At 42.2% G+C, this 20,438-nt stretch overlaps 1 protein-coding gene across 3 annotated transcripts in view; it reads left to right on the forward strand.

Annotated features, from left to right (window-relative positions):
* Nucleotides 1-4,503: 4,503 nt before the first annotated feature.
* Nucleotides 4,504-20,438, forward strand: part of NETO1 (neuropilin and tolloid like 1) — a 113,576-nt gene continuing 97,641 nt past the window's right edge. The window contains exons 1-3 of one of the 3 annotated variants that reach the window (XM_081205621.1): nucleotides 4,504-7,387; nucleotides 14,385-14,438; nucleotides 17,502-17,639. In XM_081205621.1, the coding sequence (XP_081061747.1) occupies nucleotides 7,360-7,387; nucleotides 14,385-14,438; nucleotides 17,502-17,639 (220 nt within the window). In that variant the 5' untranslated portion in view covers nucleotides 4,504-7,359. The remainder of the gene's footprint in view (nucleotides 7,388-14,384; nucleotides 14,439-17,501; nucleotides 17,640-20,438) is intronic. The other 2 variants (XR_014010901.1, XM_081205620.1) reach the window with 2 other exon arrangements.

The raw sequence follows: 20,438 nt of genomic DNA on the forward strand, positions 1-20,438 counted from the left end.
GCAGGGCGGGTCCATTGTAGTATAAACTTACTTTCTTGTAACTGATGAGTCCAGTCATTATACCGAACCTGGGATGCTCCTTAAAACAACAATAGCAGACAAATTGTGTGTCCATCAGCAACAAAAGTGTTCTGTTCTAAACCGATACTCTTAAATTTAACGAAGAATGTTAATTGTACATTTCCCCACAACTCCATAATGCTTTGCTGATGATCTGTTGGTCTGGCTTTCCCATTGAAAGTCTCAAGCAGTTCCATGATTCATACCAACTTGATGTGTCTTAAAATAGAGAGATCATCTTTGTGGCAGTTTTGAGCATGCTGCTGTCCACCACAAAGAGGTGTACATCAAAAGGCAGGGAAACAGGTGCCACATCCTATTTTTAGCTGCATTCCTATGTATTTCAGCATACTGGGATGGGAACCTTTTGAAACTGGCTCTGCTTATGTGCCTGTAACAGAAATCTGATATACAATTAGCAGGTGAGCCTTTTCCTACCGTTTATTTCAACACCAGGAAAAGCTCCAGCCGCTTGATTTCTGTGTGCCAGATAACAAAGTGTGTGATGTAGTTATTAGCAGTACTGTTTTTCTAGAAAAAAGAGATGCCGGAGTTCACCACGAATTTTCCCCTTGTTCTCTTAGAATGGCAATGGTGCCCACCTGAAAGGTGCCAGAGCTGAGCTCATGGGAGCTCTGGCTGGGGGGAAAGCCCTGGTTATTAGAGGTGTGTCAGAATGATTGGACTAGGTCCAGAGATCATATCCCTTATCAGCCATAAAACTCAGTGGATGACCTTGGGCCACTCACAGTCTCTCAGACTCACCTTTCTTACAAGATTGTTGTTATGTGGATAAAAGGAGGAGATCTATGTAGACCATCTTGGAAGATGGAAATGCAGTAAATGAAAATAACTGATAGTACTGTTAAAGGCACAGGAGAAAGGTTAATCAAAATAGTGGCATTCTTATACAAACCATGGCTGCTTTTAGCTGTCAATGGAGCCATGCTCTTAAATGCTGTGGGAACCCACATCAGCCCTGTGCATTTCTGTATACATGAGATTACGTGCCCAGAACATACTGGGCACATTGACACAATCAAATTTTGAATTAGCTGAGATACACACAAGTATCACACCCAGACCCATTGCTTACAGTTCACTTGTCACTTTGTGTAAAACAAGCCAAGAGCCACAATTAACCATAGTTTCCCATTCTGGCTAAACCAGGAAACTATGGCTAACAGCTTCCCAACAATCCCCAATACAAAACAATGATTGAAAGCTGGCTTGTTTGACAGCCATTAACCATAATTTGCTGTTGGTATCAATATGTAACAGGAAGCTATAATGAGCTGCATCTTCCTGGCTTGTTTGCTCATGCAAACAAGCAAGAACAAAGGAGCTGTGGGCAGGTGTGCAAAGCTCTTGTATATCCCATTTTATTAAGCTGAGATTTGTTCATACAAATGTGGCCAATGTACAGCCATCATTACTGAGCATGAAGGTTCAGTTTCTTCTATCCTTCAGGCTCTCACAGTTGCGATTTCTTTCGGTTTGTTTTACATTTCGGTTGTATAAAAATGCTTATGTAACTATTTTATTAAGTACTATTCAAGGGCCAGAGCTAATCCCTAAAGAAGACAGTCCTACAAATGTATTTTTGGTCCTCGTAGCATTGCAGCGATGGGGGGGGGGGAATTATAGCCACTAAATGTTGCCAGGTGCTGTTTTTCCCATCATTGTCAAACTGTGACGGGAGAGGTGGCAGCTGTGCCACTTCCAGCTTCCTCAGAGATCTTAAAAAGGGACAGAGGTCTGCTCCTTTGGAAAGATGGCTGGCCTGGCTTATGCTCATATTGTTCCAGCATAATTGAGATGGCCTATGTTTCAAAACAAAAACAAATCATGGCTTGTTTTATCTTCACAGAAGGGAAAATCACTTCCCACACAAAGAAAAAAGGTTTGGCTATTTAAATACATTGGACTGGTATGGTAGCAGGTGCAGGACAGCGGCTCTTTTTTGGCGCCTTAGCAGCATTCAGATGAGAGAGACTTGGTTAAGGACACTTTAGCTAAAGGGCTAGAAAGCACATGTATTTATTTGGTACAGACAGCATTCATAATACATATGTCGCTGAGCATGAGCAAAAATTTATTCACCATGAAATTGTTCATTTTTGTACTGGTTAATTTTATAAAATGTGTCCCCCCTCCCGCCAGAGACATTTCATTAAAAGATAATGCTAATATACTGTTTTGCACTACTTACAGAATCCCTCATTTCTGAATGCATTGCTTTCCGTAAGATGGTAATACATTGTTCAATGTATTGCATTTTCTAGGGATTCCACACTTTCAATCCCTTCTTCTTGTCCATTTCCACAATTTTCCTGTTATGCACACTGATGTTTTCTCTCCAAATAAGCTTTCAATTTGGGAGTGTCAAGCTTTTCAAAGCACTTTTAAGTTGCTAAGCATTTTGCAATCTTTATTGTGTTTGCCTTCACATGATCTGGTAAAATGAGTTATCAGAAGCAAATTCACCTGTTGCATTTTTGTCAATATGGACATTTTTTTGCAAGTAGAGCATGAGAAATGCTGCTTTGTATATTGATTTTGATATTCCTCTTGACCAACTTACAGCCTTTTTTGTAATGGCAATCCAAATATTTTTTGCTTTTGGCCTGCTGGATCAGGCTATATGCATTTTATACATTCAACATATGCATTGTATAGATCCTACACCTATTCAACTCTGCTTTTACAGATGCTAAGAACAGTTCTGCTGGATCAGACAAAAGACCTATATGGCTCATCATAGGGTTTGGCATTGGATTCAGATGAATGCTAAAAGCTGAACCTATTCAGGCCAGCCTATGATTAGCTGGATTGGAATGACGAAGCCTTGAATCACTCTGGGTCAAATGGGGTCCACCTGGAGCAATCCAGGACTGTCAAAAGCAGTAGCAGGGGGTAGAAAAGGAAGTGAGCAGATAGTCCATATGCATCTCCTCCTCCTTTTAAACACACAGTGGGTAGCTGGTTGCAAGCTTGTTTAAGCTTCTCAAGATAAACTCCTGGTAAGATCCCTTATTTCCCTCTTAAAAGAATGATCATGCCACAATCTTATTTAAAGTATATAAAAGTTTACTTACAGCATCATCAGTTCACAGTTGGATCCCTGAAGACAGAGTTAGTGACATATATATACATGTGAGTCTATCCCATATGGAGATAGTCTCTTTGTCCTCTGTTGGCTGAAAGCCAACAGAGCATCTCTAGCTAAAAAGAGCCTCTCCAACAAAGAGAGGAAGTCAAAAAGAGAGGGAGGATGGTGCGTGCCTCGTGCTTTTGTTTACCTGCACAGGTAAGGTCATGCCCACCTCTATCACATGCAAGAGGAAGTATGTCCCAGTCCAGGAGGAAACAGGAAGTTCTGACTGGCTGGACCAAACATCTCCTTGCATGTCCATGCTAGGAAAACAAGGAATGTTGTATTTGACTGCTACCTATGTATCACATCCCACAAAACTGAGGTCGCGTGAAAGAAAATGACTTGTTTCAAGGCCACCTGAGCAGGGATTTGAAACCTTGCCTTCCAGGCCTAATGCTACAGCTCCTGGACCATGCAGTAGCCCTCTATTACTCTTCTGGTGCACCAGATGGCACACCATACACAACCAACCACCCCAGATAACACTGCACTGTGCATCTACACATCCCTCCCCTTTCTCAATGTACAGCATCCATCTGGCAAGAGGAGGCTGTGTGGATTTCTTGCTGTTAGAAAAGGCAACGCAGCACATTTCCCTTCAGAACAGCCTATTCAGCTGTTTTCCTTTCTACTTTTTTAAAAAAGAAAAAAAAACTGTAATCTTTTGTAAGCAAACTATAACTTGAAACTTAGCCATAGGTTGTCTGCATTGCCCTGCAGAAGGTGTTGTCAATCCCTCTCCCTCCCCGCTCCACAGCGTTTGCTATAACCTGAGCCTTCTGGCTTCTCTGCTTGATCCGTGTTGTTGCTTGTGTCTTTTGCGGGGGCTGCTGAAGCGGGTGGGGAGGAGAGAGACGCTGCACAACTGTGGGGGGAGACAGCTGATCTTCCGGAATGAGTGAACTGTCACTCATGCATACCCTAAATTTGGGGGTGGGGGGCGAGAGATTAAGGCAGCACTTTTCCTCCTCGTTTAATTGATAGCTATAGGATTAATAAGGCAAACCACAGGAGGCAATCTGAACGCGATCAAAAAAGAAAAGAAAGTATCGTGGAAGGAGACTTTTGCTGCAGAGCCGGCTTGAGACCTCTAATTCAGGAAGGAAAAGGAAGGAAAAATGATACCATCTGCCAAGATGACTTCACAGTCCTCATGTACCTGGAACTTTATTGCTGACAGCGTGGATCCTTAAATCTCTGCGGCTTGTAAGTGTATGGCTCATGGCTACATATGGGATGAGTCCACCTGGAACTTGGAACGTGTAGGGGGGGGGGGGGACAAAAGCAAGCCGGATCTCAATCTACTCTGGAGTGAGCACCATTTTTTTTAACACTTCTCGACTCTTTGTGTATATACAACTGTCTTAGGGAAGTGACATCCGATTTTGGCTGCTACCTTTGAGTGGAAGTAAGCCCCATAATTGAACCCAGTGGAACTTATTTCCGAGTGCACCTGCACGGTGCAATCCTAGCATGCATATAAGTTAACAGGAGCTTCTGAATATACGTGTGTATAAGATCAGGAACGTTTAGAGTGGATGGGGCCGCTGTCACGTCTTCTTTCAAGGCAACTGGTTATTATGGATCGGGCTTTGGAGTCTGACTTTGGGTCAAAGCATGCATGAGATGTGACTGTCCAAGTCGACGTCTTTTCATTGGCGCAAGGGACAAGGGAAAGGATCTTTATATTTTGCAGCCGACTGTCTCTTTCTCCCAGCTGACAACCCCCTTTCCGTTCTCGAGGGACAACACACCACTCCTTGGGCCTCTTGGAGTAGCAGACATCCGTTCTTTTTGCTCAGAAAAGTCGCTTGCAAAAAAATCCATGTTGTTTTGGGAAACTGACACCAGTTGGGAACCAGTTTAAATTAAAAGAAAAAGAAAAAGCAGTCATCTGAACCTGGGTCTTTCTTGACATCAAGTCCTCTTCCAAAGCAAGCTGCCCGATTTCGGCTGAGATCCCCCTACTTGGGGGGCGTAAGCGGCCATAGAAATCCGCAGGGCTTACTACTTCAGCAGGAAGATTTAGGCTGCAAGAGCCGCGGAGCCCTTTGCAACCAGAAGTGCAGTCGGAAGCATTTGCGGGAGGGGAAAGAGGGCTTGGAAAGGCCCCCTAGTTTGTTTGCCTCAAGTCCATCTCTCCCCCCCCCCCAAACAGGGCTAGCTTTGCAGGTTGTCTCCCGCGCTTAGGACCCCCATCCTCTCTTAGTGGCATCTAGAACAGAAGAGAGACTCTTCCCCTTCTCTGCATCAGCTTTGGAAGCAGCAGGTGTTGGAGGAGGAGGAGCTGCAGCAGCCGGAGGAGGAGGAGGAGGTCGAAAGGGGGTGCATGGTTCCCCCTCCCTTCTGCTCCTTAACTATCAAACGATTTTATTTACAGTCACCTCTCTCTTCTCCCGCCTCCCTCTTCTTCCTGGGTGGATGCCTTCGCCAGTGGGAGAGGGAGATCGAGAAGGAAGCAGCGGCGGCGGCGGCGTCTGCCGGCTGGGAAATCCTTGTGTGTGAAAGAAGCGGGTACTGCGGACTTTGCCCTTGGCAGCAGCTGTGGGAGCCGCTGGCAGGAGCCAGAAAGAAGGAAGTTGGGCCCTGCGGGGGGGCAGGGCATCTCTGTCCCCTACCAGCTCCCGCACTAGGTCTCTAGATGCCCCCTTCCCCCCGCCGCCTCCTTTCTCACCCTTGACCAGCATCTCCTCCTGCTGCTGCTGCCGGAGCCCGCTCGCCGTCTTTGGGATGGTGCTGCCTTGATGGGGAAGAGGCGGCGGCGGAGGAGAAAGGCGCCTACCTAAGCGGGTAGGAGAGAGGACCCCTCGCCCCCTTCCTCGCCTATCTCTGGAGTGAGGGGAAGAGGCAAGCGTGCGATCAGCCGCCAGAGGATCCACAGCGAAACTTTTATTGCAGCTTCCACCCACCCACACATCCCCCAGCCATCCTCACCCCCGGACAGCATCCTGCGCGCTTGCAAATGGAGGGACTGCGGCTCGCAGGAAGATTCCTGGTCTAAATTGGCAAAGGGGGAAGCAGCAGCAGGAGGAGGAGGAGGTGGTGGTGGTGAAGAGCAGGGCACAAGTTAAAGGGCGACCAGAGAGGAGGCGCCCCCTCTTTTTTCCCTTTTTAATCATTTCTTTTTAATATCCGCGAGTCTCCTGGCTTCTCTTCGCCCCTCGCCACTTAGGAGGATCTCTAGGGGGGGAAACACACAGAGAGATTATTGTCCTGGACTGTTGAAGAGGACACCCCCCGACCGGCTTTCCTTTCCTTCCTCCTCTCTTCCTGCCCTGCTGCTGCTGAGAGATGGGCTTCTTCCAACCCTCCGCTCCGGCTTGATCCTGTGTCGCAAGGGAGGCAAAATGGACTTGGCCGGTTTGGAAAGACTTCGGCTGTAACTGAATGGCGCGCAGAGATCCTTAAGCCCCTCCTTGGGTGACTCTTTCTTCCTCCACCCCCCTCCACCCTCTACCCCCTTTTGCTGCCTTCCCCTCAACTCTTGCCTCTCCCCTCTTTGGGTGTCTCTCCCACCACCTTGCCCGTCCGAGAAGCGAGATCGAGGAACTGATGACGGACCCATCGCTCACCCCCCCTTCGATGCATCAAAAGAACCTCCAGGGCCGGGAAAGGTTGGCCTCGAAATTCTCCAGGAAATACTTGGGGCTGCTTTTGGTGTTGTATGAAACTGGTGATTAAAGGGGGGGAGCCTGGAAAGGAGGAGAGGAGACGAACCCTCCCCCCCAACCTTCACTTTCTCGAGCCTAGTGGCTCCTGCGGGTGGTGGACTGCGATCTCTGGAAGTGGAGCTTGTGTGTCGAGGGCTCTTGCTCTCCCTTCCCCGCCTTGCCCTTCTCGGCCAGTTATGCAGACTCCCTGTGGCGGTTGCTGCTGCTCCTGCTGCTGCTGCTAGGATCCGATGCTGGCCGCTCCGGAGCCAGGGGATGGAGATGGGGGGCTGATCATCGCCAGACGACGGTGAGAGGGGAAAGGAGAGAAAGAGCTGGAGAGACGGGGGCGCTGATCCACTTGGGTTCAGCGCGAAGCGCGCGTGGGCTTCAGGCTGCTGCTCGGGTCTCCCTCCTCTTCCCACCGCAGGAAGCCCTCTCGTCTCTAAATGGAATTAGTGGAGATCGAAGCCCCTTGTGTAAGGAACAGACATGATCCATGGGCGCAGCTTGTTTCACAGTAAGTACCGTAGATCTCCGCCGGATCCCTCAGGGCCAACCGTGCCCTGTGCTGCCCGCTGCCCACATTGGCCGCCGCCACCTTCTTGGGCAGAGAGCATTGTGTGTGACCCAACTAGTAGAGAAATCAGGTGCGGAAAGCTTAATGGCGTAGGTGTAAATATTCCCCTCCTTTTCCTCCTCCGCCCCCCCCCCCGCATTAAAAATATATAAATAAAATTTAAAAATGTAGCTACTGAAGATTTGTTTGTTTTGACTAGGATGAAGTTCAGGAGATTCCAATCCTAGAGCTTGGCTTGTAGCTTTCAAAGTCATGCGTAAAAGAAAGAGGTGGGGGGGGGGAAGAAGGATGCCCTGCAAAACTCTCTTTACCTGCCCCCACCCCTCCTTGAGCTATTGAGGTTTCAGGCCGCGGTAAGCTCCCTTACGGTAGAAGTCAGCAGCACTGGAATCGATGGGACTTAACCACGTAATTGTGTAGGGGCAGAGATTAGACGTTTACCAGTCTGGCTGCAGTCCTAAATCATTAACTTGGAAATAAGTCTCATTGAAATCAGTGGAGCTTACTTCCATGTAAATGGGTCCAGAGCCCTCTACATTTTCTAACTCTTCAGCCCCATTTCAGGTTTGATGCTGCGATTTTGACCAAACCAAAATGACACATCCATCTTCTGTGCCAGTTCTAGGACATCAGCATTAATCCAAAGTATAAACTCATTGATTACTGTAATTACTAAGGATTAGCGCCAGTACTGAATTCGGACAGTAGTTGTTGTAGTCATCATCACGGAAGGATGAAATCCAAGTATTTGGACTCAAGTTGGTGATTGTTGATTCACCCAGTTTTGGAGCAGCAATCTTTCTTGGACTTATTTCACTAACTGGATTTTTTTTTTTTAAAGTTGTTATTGTGTGTGCATTGTGCTAAGCACATTGCAGTTAAGCAAAAGTTACAGTAATGGAAGGGAGATGAGTGGTTCCACACACATACACACAGTTCATTAATAGTGGACAGTTTTGGTTTTTTTAAAAAGAGAGAATAGTACAAAAGTGGAGGGCATGCACGTATTGACATACAGAGGGCACGCAGCTGAGACCAACTACTAGGATTTAAGCCAATTTAATTTTATGTGAGTGTGCTCACAAACATTGTGTAAAATGCCTCTGATATCTGTTTTCTTTGTGAAGTATCAAAATAGTTTGGAACATTAGTAATGGCCAGGGAACTTTCCTTTGTCATTTACTTATTTGCCCTGTTCGTGTCTTAAATTGACTTAAGTTCTATCTAAATAATGTGCAGGAAGGCACTTGGAGTCTACACAAACTGCACACACAAAATCTAAGCTTCCTGAGCAGCGTGGAATGTGGGGAAATAGTGACAAGGATGACCCAATGAGAACAACTCTTGTTTTACCTCTTTTAAAGCTCAATGAATGGGACTTCTGTGTCAAGATAGCAGACTGTCCCTTTCCCCATTTGCTGCACAGCTTGCCTTTTTGATGGAGGCCATAGAAAAAGTAATCAAAAGAAGGGAAGATAGATTTTGTATTAGTACATTTCTAATCATGTGAATGGAATTAATTTAAAAAATCAGTTATGTATAACCACAGCCAAGTTGTTAGTGTTCAGTTGCCTAGTAGCTAATAGGAATGCATAACATCTACAGTACTTTTTAATGTGCAAATGGGTTTGTGCTATCTAGCTCCATTTGATTAGAATCAAAGAAAATTCTGCCATTAAATTTAATAGGATGTGAGTGTTCCTTTTATTGTGCCTGCAACAGTAAATCACCATTATGCCCATTTTTCAGATGTAGGTGGAAATAACTGTATGATACCCTTCAGTTTTGTAGTTTTCAGGAGTTGACTTCCAGAGCTAACTGAGGCTGTGATTCCATGCAGACATAATGACCAAGTTCATGAGTTTTTGGATCAGGGTGCAAGGCCACAACATTTGATGAAGTTAAACTCAGGACCCAGTCACCGGTATTTTATGTGGAAGTCTATTAAAATGAATGGTGACTAACTGCAATTAGAATTGAGGCATTTTCCCAATTCACATTAATGAATGGTGTTAAGCATGCATGAGACGGCACAGGGCATAATGCATTTGTATTATATGGCATTGCACAAACTCTCTCTGTTAACATTGACTTTAAAGCCACCAATTCACAATGCATTCTTCAAAATATCTTCTTCCAAGAACAGCGCTGTTCCTTACTTTTCTGGAATTTTTGAAACATCACTGGCTGTACATGCTCAGGGAAATCAAAATGTTTTGCACACTGCTAAGAATTATGCCTTCATTTTCCTATATTATTAGAAATCATGTAAAACTTATTGAGTAACTTGGCATATGGATTCCATTCTGACCTCTTTGGAGTTATGTCAGGCATGCTGGAACAAATGTTTTCAGCTATTAGAACAATGCAACTGGAATATAGTCCCTATTTTACTCCTCCCCTTGTTCTGTGGCCTCCAGCAGGTCACATAAGTTTTATGAGTCCCGGTCTCTGCATTTCTAAAATGCCATGAAGCAATTCCTATGCCACAGAATTTCTAAAAAGTGTTTTGGGACTCCAAGGCAGCAAAAGATATGTGCTTGAAATTACACATCGGCTAAATGAAGAGTTTTGCCCATGTCTTACAGAGTTATGAATTGGCCTTGTTGCTAGGTTGTCCTTGAGTGCTAACTAACCTTTGTGGCATGGAATCCAGCTATGCCACCTGAAGGCAGTGCTTCTCTTTCAAGGATGTCACACATTATATCAAAAGGCAATCTATCTATCTATATAGCTACTAAATGAACACAGTCTTCGCCATCTAGCAGGACCACTGCAATTCAGAGTGACGTCATGGGCACCTATTGGCTACATACAGTGGCGTAGCGTGGGGGGTGCAGGGGGGGGCAGCCGCACTGGGCGCAACATCTGGGGGTTAGGGTTAGGGGGTTCAAATCCACGGGTTAGGGGGCGCAAATTACTTGCCTTGCCCCGGGTGCTGACAACCCACGCTACGCCACTGGCTACATAGTCCCCTGACATCCTTCTCACCTCTGCAGCCATTTAGGATGCAGTTTCAAGGCATAGTCTGAAGTTGGTTGGACGAGGTATGTGAAACTGCCAAGTTGTTAATATTTATTAATTACATTTTTTTATCCTGCCCTGCCTCCAAGGAACTCAGGTCCAAGATCACCAAGTGAGCTTTGTGAATGAACAGAGGCCTGAGTTCAGGTCTCCTTCTTGTAGCCAGTGCACTGACTGTTTCTTCAGTGTGACATCTCCAAATGTTGTCTTGAAACTATGTATAAGGTTTCAACTCCTGTGTGAGACTTTTCCAGGCTGAGCATTCCTCTGCCAAAAACTATTCATCTAAGTGTTTTTTTTGGGGGGGGGGTTGCGGGGGGGGGGGCAGGGATGGACATATTCATCTGTGTATGTGTGTGAGAGACAGACAGACAGACAGACAGAGAATATAAGCTCTCTTGTTTCTGCTGAATCGTTATGAAAATCACAGTACTGCTTTTAAATTGGAACCCGTAGGACAACCCCACACTGCGTAAAATGAGGTGTGACTACATTTTGAACTGATAATATAGCTGATGCCCCAATATTATTCGGAAAGGGCCTCCAACCCTGCAGAGAGGGTGTTTTTTTAATGGGGGGGTGGATTGCAGGTGGCTGCAGGGGAGAAGAGGCAATGAAAAACTTTCTTTCTGTGATGTTCAGTAAGTTAATTTATCTTAAGATCGAAGCCATAATTGTTAGTGGCATCCATGTGACAAATGTGAAATATCATTTCTCTGGTCTAAGATATGTGTATCTTAAGATAAAGGTTTTGGGCTCTAGCAGTGTATCAAACTGGCATCTTGACTGGAACAGTGCAGAGATGGAAGAAAGGATGGAAAGGTGCTTCATCAAGACTCAGCACTTCAAGACTCTAGAAACTAGTGTGTCTGTATGAGCAGGGCAGGTACAATTAATATTTTATCTGATTTATTTAAACCCAAGTTTGATTCTTCCTAAAGCATGTCTAGCAATGTTTCTTGGTATCCACAAAGGATGAATGAGTGCTCAGGATAATGTGTATTTTCAGTAGTTTCTTCTCATTTTATCCCAATGTCTACTAGCTTGAAGACAGTAGAATTGATATGGCCTGACTGATGGAGGCTTTGTTAAATTTGCTCATTGGATGACCTTGAAGAAACAAGTACATCTCCTAGTCTTTGTTCATCAAATATAACAACAATTAACTATGCCATCACATGATTACCACCTTGCTTGTAATAGGGATTGTGGAGAACTAAATGTGCTAAATGCACCGTAGAGTGACCAATTTTTCAAGCCCTCAAATTGCAGCTGCACTGATTCACAAACATGTGAACCCTTATCTAGAAAAGACATAGTGTGTAGTGCCTTCAATAAGCACAGAATCAATTTCTTATTTCTTTGCGCATAAAATACACATGAGTAAATGGGTAACTTCATTGTGCTCATGTTTCAAATGGTAACAGCTCTGAAGCCTTACTGAGCCTCATGCATTGCAGCAATCCATCTCTGAAGAAAAAGTATGTTGACAATCATGCAAGATTTATATAAGAAACAAAAACTTCCAAGTATCATTTGCAAATTGCTCATGCAAATGATATTCAGTAAACTGAATGTATTCTTAAGTATGGAGCAACAGCAGCAGATGCTGCGGCTTACAGAAATGGTGGTTATGCTCTTCCTTCTTATTAAGTCCTCATTATCTCAAAGTATTTTCTCTGCTGAGTCAGCTTCTGATCCCAAAGTGCTCTGCCAGTACAAACCCCACTAAACAGGATTTCTGCTGGAGGCATGCTTTGAGGACTGGCTGGAAACCAGCTTGGCCTTATTCACATGTCTAAGCTCACAATACCGCAAGTTAAGCAGGCTTCTAACAATATTTAATTAACAGAAAACAACTGAATTCCTGTGGTCCATGTTTTAGTCTGGTCAGTAATATTACTGGCACACTCCACAAATGGTCTCTCGCTTATTAGCCGAGGTACAAGGCAAGCTACAAGAATAGTTCCAATGGCACTTACAAAACACTAGATGCAACACAACAAACTTTTTGAGAACTGAGCAGTAGTAGAGTTAGCTACTGAACCTGGTGGAGCATGCTGTGGCCAGGGAGGTCATATAGGTGGGGCCAATGTGGTCACATGGGCGAGACAAAGGAGGTCACATGGGCAGAGACAAGTTGTTTTGGTTTTCTTCCTATCCTCCTACCTTGCAAAGGTGTAGACACAAAAGGATTGCAGTTGTTTAAGTCCTTAATACCTAACTAAATTGAAAAGTGTTTAACATTGGTTTTAGAAGGGGTTCCTGCTGTCACAATTTCTAGTGTGGGTTAATGTCACAATAACCACACACTACTCAGAAGTCAGCAGCACTAAATTCTATGGGGATGGCTACCAGATAGGACTGAATCCTCAGGTTAGTCTTAAAGGTGCCACATAGAACTGTTAACAAGGTCCTTTCTAAATTTTCAGCATTATGGAAAAAGGTTCCCCCCTACTCCAATTTTTTCACTTCTATGCCTTCTTTCCAGATTGTGGAGGGCTTTTAAATGGACTAAGGGTGCAGGAGACCAGGGTTAAAGTCGTCACTCATCTATGAAGCTCCCTGGGTGAACTTGGGCTATTCACTGTCAGCCTATGTCTCAGGTTTGTGAGGATAGAATATGTAAGAGGAGAATAATGAATTGATTCAACCCAGAAAAGTTGGTCATGGGCAGGTTGGAGCATGAACAAGTCAATTCTATGGGTTTTGGTGGCTGCCTTAGGGTGCAATCCTAACCATGTTTACTCTGAAATAAGTCCTGTTACATTCAATGGAGTTTACTCCAAGGTAAACAGAGTTGATTTATTGACTGTGTTTACATCACCTCCCCAAACAGGAGTTCTCTGGATTTCTCACAAGCAAAACACAACAGCTAAAAATGTGCATTGAAATCAAAACATCATTAATGTGCAATTTAAAACATTGTTAAAAGTAGACTTCAGGTTAATACTTTCCCAAGAATATACATGTCAACATACAGACGCTATACATAACACAGGACAACATGAAAAGAGTCTGAAATGCGCTTTTTAGCTTTAAGTGATTTTTGAGTTGGGATAGGAGTGAAAAGGCTGTGGGGAGGAAAGACTGAAAGAAAGGAGTGGGCTGGGAGGGACAGGACCTGAGCACCCATAGGAATTAAGGCAGGAATGAAATCCACCATCCTACCCAAGCCATTTCTTTGGGGCAGAATTGCTTGTTACAGGGGTGTGACCAGCTAGTAGTGATTGTCTAAGCAGAGATGGGCAGAAGCATTTAAGAAGCCCCTCAGTCAGTGGAAATGTATTAATAATGACTGTGGGTGACAAGAGAAAGACTGGACTATGGCTCTGGAGATTTTGGGGGGCTCTTGGAAGGGTTATGCGCCACTTTGCCCAACAGAGGAGCCTCCCCTGTGGACAGGCCAGTTACAAAAATAGACCAAGAATAGACCATGTTGACAAAACCATAATATTTATTAAAATTATACTGAAAGACACTGGAGGATTTACTGTAGTATACCAGTTCACCTGTTTGTGAACCAAACAGATGCTAATAATTTGGTGTGGCTTAAGTAGACCAAATAAGATAATTCAGTCAATTATTAAGTGTCCTTGTAGCAAGTGGAATGTCAGATCTAAGTAACACCAATAGTAATGGTTTCTAGAGTGCATACAACTATGAGGAACTTCTATCTAAATTAATACCCAGTTCAATCAAAGAGTATTAAATTGTGTTCCTGTCACCAATGTGCCTTTTGATCTTCAACACTGTTCATATCCAAAAATCAGATCACATAGCCAAGCGCAACTACAAGATAGATATACAGAAATCGCTCCTTCTTTGTTTATTATTTGTGAAATGCTGTAGCTCTTTTGATTGCTGTTACAAATCTATTATTATAACTAATATATTTCTTTATTTTTTTCAGTTGTAGCAAGTTTTATCATCCTACATTGGGCTGGGGCAACAAAAAAAGGAGCAGGTATGTTTTTTATGGAGAATATTTCCATTATCTAGAGTATTTTAAATTATTCAAGCCTTTAAGGCATAAACTGGGTTTATATTTATGTTTTTATTCAGCTTAGTGATTTTCTTTTAATGTTTGCATCCTTGACAACTAAAAATGATTATGGAACTTCAAAACAAAAACAAAAAAACTTAGGCCTACTTAAGGCTTAAATAATAATTAAAAACATAGTAAACAAGATTCCTTATTTACAGATAGTATGGATAGTGGCCATACTGATCAGTTTATTTAATGCTGGTCTGAAGTAAGGAAAGTCCAGGACACAGGAAGAAACAAGAGCACCTTTTAAGAAAGGAAAGGAAAAGGAAATGATTAGCTGGGTAAAGTAAATCTGTGGTGGCTACATTTATAAAATCAGTGAATCACAGATCTGGAAAATGCAGAAAGCAACGTAGCCCTGTCCCCAAGGATAAGGTACAACTTATGATGTCACTAAAATTCATGTTTTCTGGCTTGTAACCTGAGAGGCTTGTATTGTCCCCCTCAAATATAAAGTGAGTATTACATCCATGAGAGTTCTTGTCTGACTTGGAAATACAAATTCAGCATCTCCACAAGAACAGAGAGTGTTCTTTAAATGTAAATCTATTCATAGTCAAGTATAATAAAAAATAACAGTCCATTGTAGTCCAATCTTATATCAATCTAATATAGTGTACCCAACACTGTTTTGCCCATTTAGAATTTTCAGGTGATGGTAGGGAATGTGGGAGATTTTTCTGAGAGCTCTCTAAAAATACTTGTAATTAGAGATCTATTCTTAAATTATTACTGTTGTTATTTGTTTCATTTCTATAGTGCTTTATACTTTTAAGAAGAAGAAAAATCTCAAAGCAGTTTACAACACATTAAAACATCAAATAAAACAATCCAGAACAAAACATTACTGAAGAAAGTTAAATATATAGTATACATTCAAAGCAACATAATCAACAGAAAACTAAAACGTTATCTTAAAATTTTCAAACTAAAACACTACCCTTTCACCTCCACTCTCCCATTTTATTCATTTGTATCCCACTTCGCTTGAAAAAACAATGGTGGCATGTGCGGGTCTCCCTTTCCCCATTTTATCCTCACACTGCTTCTGTGAGGTAGGATACGCTGAGAGGCAGTGATTGGCCCATCGTCACCCAAATGAGTTTCTTGTCTGAGTGGGAATCTGAATTCTAGTTTTTCAGGCCCTAGTCTAACGGTTGTACGATACAGAAATCTTCCTGTCTAGCAGGATTTCTACCCAATGTGAGCAGTTGCAAGGATGTGCAAAGCCCCAAGTCTAACCAAAACTCTTTTACTTACTTACGCAGCATTCCAATATAACTCTTTCACAAGTACCATTGCACACAGACATATTGTGCTACCATCATCCTGTCCCTTTTAGATGTGGTAGTCCCTGTTGCCCTGAAGGGATAAACTGAGTTACGCAGAGAGAGAGAGAGTGTGAAGTACACAGCAATAACAGCAAGAACCTTTATCGAACTAACAGAACTGAACCACAGGGGCAAAGCAACTGCTTGTATACATTTCTGAAGGCCTGGGCCACGTGATTGGCTGTCTAAACTCCCAAGCTGCAAATCATGACTCGCAGTTTAAGGGCCAATGCAGAGGCCCAATTCCTGAAATGTTCTGTGATTGCATATCATGTATTCAGGGGCTCTGAATCCTTAGTCCAGGCTCAGGCTCAGGCAAACACAGGCCGCTGAATACATAACAGAGAGGAAAAAGCAACTCAGGACAGATTAATAGAAATCACAAGATCTCCTTCATAAATGTAGCCATCTGCCTATGCAGCTTGAAAGTCAATAAGTCTCACAGTCCCTCCCAATCCAGCCCAAGAAATTGGGGCACAATTACTTTTGCACAATTACTTTTAAAATTTTGTTTTTGACTTCTTTTTTTAAACACAATGATTTTAATTTTAAATTTTTGTAAACTTAGAGGCTTGTTTTTTTTTTTTACAATCAAACAGTAATTACATTTTGTTAAATGCAAAGAAAAATGAATGAATAGTTGAAATACTGTTATTCCAGTATCCATTGCTGTCTATGGAAAAGTCTCCCTGTCTATCTAATGAGTTCACTTTCACCATTATAGGCAGCAACTCTGGAGCATGGCTTCAATGCAAAGGATGTATTTTGTGAGATGGAATATAGGAAAGGGAGTAAGAATCTCCATGCAATTCTTTCCCTCTTCTTTAAATGTATTGTTATGATTTTTTGAGGGGGGCATTATGTTTAGAGCCTTCTAACCCCTGGATCCAATAAGTATTAAAATATAAGCCAGGCTAGCTTCCTGATGAGGTGTTTGGTCTGGTTGATGGGCCAATAAGAGGAACAGAGGAAAGGGCTTGTGTGCCAGATGGCAAATGAATGGGTAGGGGGCCCTCTCTCAACTCACGAATAGTTAGAGTTGAAGGCAGAGAGTTTGGAGTGATGCGGGCTAGAAGCAAAGCAGCAAGCTGAATAAAGTGTCAGAGAATTGTTTAAATCCAAGGCTGTGGCTATGGGAGAAACAATACCCTTTTGGGGTGTTAATGCTGTGAAGCCCTCCATCATAGGTTCAGATTGTATATATGTATATAAACCATATATTATAAAGACACCACAGTCTCCACTGTGACTCATTCTGAAGGAAACGCAAATTCTGGGTAAGCACCTGGAACCCCTGGAATCTTACACTGCTTGGAGATTAGGGTGGCATGCAACAATATTGTGGCCATTGTAACCTTCACCAGAGCCTTGGGTTCTAGAATGCTTCCTCTTCCACCTGCTTGTGTAATTCTTGTGAAGGGAGATCCTATGGCACATATATTTGACAGCTGAGTTTCTAAGCATATTCATCTGCAGCTGTAGCGGAAAACTGCCATAGACTAAAAAATGAACAAGATGGTAATAGGACCCATGGTATTTATATATATATATATATATATATATATATATATATATATATATATATATAAAACCAGAACTAAGGTGTAAGCTACATCTGCTATCATTATTGTAATCTTTTCCCCCCCAGAAAAGCAAACCACGTCAGAAGGACAAAAGACAGTACAGTGTGGAACGTGGACAAAATACCCAGAAGGAGGCATCTTCACTTCTCCCAATTACCCCAACAAATATCCTCCTGAGAGAGAGTGTGTCTACATTATAGAAGGTGATTACCCAAGTCCTTCATTCTTAAATTATCCTTTTTTCATAATTAATGTATCTTCTTCTGTAATATCTACCTTTGGATAATGACAGTTTGGTCAAATGTGGCTGCAATCCTATACATACCCAGGAGCAGGTCCCATTGAATGCAATTAGGCTTTATTCTGAGTACACACACACATAGTACACTTCTGAGATACACACAGGCTTGTGTTGCAAAAAAAGCAGTGCTTTGGTTGTATTTATTTTTAATTAAAGACTTAGTAAAGCGGGAGGGGGTTTATTGGTAGAGGAAAATAGCCATCTTCTTGGGCCTCGGTCATTACTATGCTTTCACAGCCAATTATAAAAGAAAAGAAAAGCTATATTATGACAACTGTTGGCTTTGTCTCAGCCTCGTCTTTCTTTCTCTGCCTGAAGATAGTAAGAGAGCACTGTAAACTGCCATATTCAAACAATTTACACAGTCAAGGACATATAGTACCATGCAATGGCAGCTTCCAATCTGTTACTCACTCTCTTTTGGCCAACAGAGAGTACTGCTAAAATAAAAAGATTAAACACTGAGAGTAACAGCTGCTGTACTTCATTTCCAGTAGGTGATACATGGCATGGCAATATACTTACTAGTCTTTCTCATCTCTCTTGTTGCCTTATTGACAGATAAAAAAAAATATTGAGTCTAAAATGCTAGTTTATCAATATAAATTGCTTTTTAAAAAGAAAAGAAAGAGTATCACTGTTTGTAAGAAGAGTATCTCTTATTTCCTGGGGCCAGTCTGGAAATGACTGATTATAGTGATCTACAAATAGATGAACAGAACTAGGCGTATTGGGAAAACAGAAGTATCAACAAATGTTAGAATGAATTCTGAGAACACAGATCACTCCTGATGCCTATTGTCCAAGTCCCCACATTGTTCAAAAAATTTAAAAATCCTGTAGAGTAAATGAAGCAACTGATAATTCAGTTTTTCTATATTATAATTCTTTCTTTAAGGTAAGCCACCATTTAGGGCCCTCATAAGCTGGCTTCCAAAAAAGAAGCCATACAATTCAAATCAAACAACATAAATAAGTCAACCATCATTAAATTAATAACATGTATTTAAACTTAAATCTAAGAAAATGCATCATGAATAGCTCAGTAATAAACTGTCTGCATGAGATATGATGTAAGATTTGTATGCTTTACACGTCATCAGGAAAGCTGAGGCAATATGTTAGTTGTAATATCTTTCTATATAATAAACATGAGTGACTGCCAGGGTTTTAAGTTTTAGAATACAAGAAACTAATCAGTAGGCCCTCAGGCTGAGACTGTTTTAAAAGAAGAGTCTGAAAGCCTTCAGCTTGCTTCAGTGGAGATGAAGATCATATGATTACCTAGATATTTATGCCTGGAGGAAGTAAAGTTTTATAAACAGACAAAAAAACAAAAAAACCCAAGTAGTGATTAATCTACATTTCTTCTGTAATGGGAGTCTTGGGAATAGGGAAATACTTAGATCAAGGGTGAGAAATTGTATACAGTACAATAATTGCACTGCTGCATAAGACCAGTGGTCCATCTGGCACCCAATTTTGTTTAACCACAGTGGCCTGAAAGAGATTTCAGGTCACATGAAGGGACTAACAGTTCTATCTAAGATTTGGTGTTAATCTGTAGTTAGGGGTAGGCTGTTGTTCTAAACATAAGAGGTTGCAGTTTTAGCTTCTGTGGCCAAAAGGCACTGACAGACTTGTCCACAATGACATTCCAAAATTCCAAAATTTGGGCATTCACAGCATCTCCAGTCACCCTTGAGCTCTGATTGGGAGACATCAGTTTCCATATCTAAAGTCCAAGTACCATGATATGATGAGTACCTTATTTTACCCTTTGACTTTGCCAAGCCCAATAATCAAGGACTGTTTTTTTCATTCCGAAAGTTGCCATTCACACACTATAGAACTTGAACCTATAATAGACAGACTAGAGAGCATGAACAATTTAGAAACCATATCTCATACCCCTGCTTCAACTCTAGTAATTATCATCATTATTATCATTATTTACCCCTTCCTTTGGTTAAATAGTGCACTTGACATTTTACTTCTTTTAATGCAGATTTTTGAGTACACCATGTTTTGAACATTCCTCAGATGATTAGGGTAAATTAGGATATATAGTTTCATATTCATCTTATATAAAGCCCAATGGACAGCATTGCATTGATCTTATTAGATGAAGGTCTGATGGTGTGTGTGTGTGTGTGTGTGTGTGTGTGAGTGTGTGTGTGTGTGTGTTTAGAAATATTCCTGAAAGAAAAACTGTGCAATACACAAAATTGCAAGATGGTAATTGAATGGAAGTTATCATTTCCCATAAATAGTGTGGTATTAAGGCCAATACTGAATGCTGAATGTGGCTGGGTTTTTATGTTGTAAAAGACATAATATGCCTAGATTCAGGGCAATTTTACACAGTTCTTGGCAGCATATTCAGGTTTGCCACCAAGTGTACCAACAGGGAGCTGCAGCCACATGTGTCTGTGTGATACAGGCCTTTGATGCTTCTAGACGAAAGCATCTTAGGTATACTAGGAAAAATATGTAACATGTGTAGTGGACCTTTTCCCTACACAAAAGGGGAAAGAAATGTAGGGTTGTATCATTCAGAATATTTTATGTATGCTTGGTCATTCTTTTCCACTTAAATTCTTGTTTGTTATCATAAACAGTGAATGCTTTAAAACTGCAGTAGCAGCCACAAATTAAACCTTCCACTCTGCACATTTCTATAATGTGGATGAACTTGATG

This window comes from Podarcis bocagei, assembly GCF_964188305.1.
Source record: "Podarcis bocagei genome assembly, chromosome: 8".
NCBI classification, from domain to species: Eukaryota; Metazoa; Chordata; class Lepidosauria; order Squamata; family Lacertidae; genus Podarcis; species Podarcis bocagei.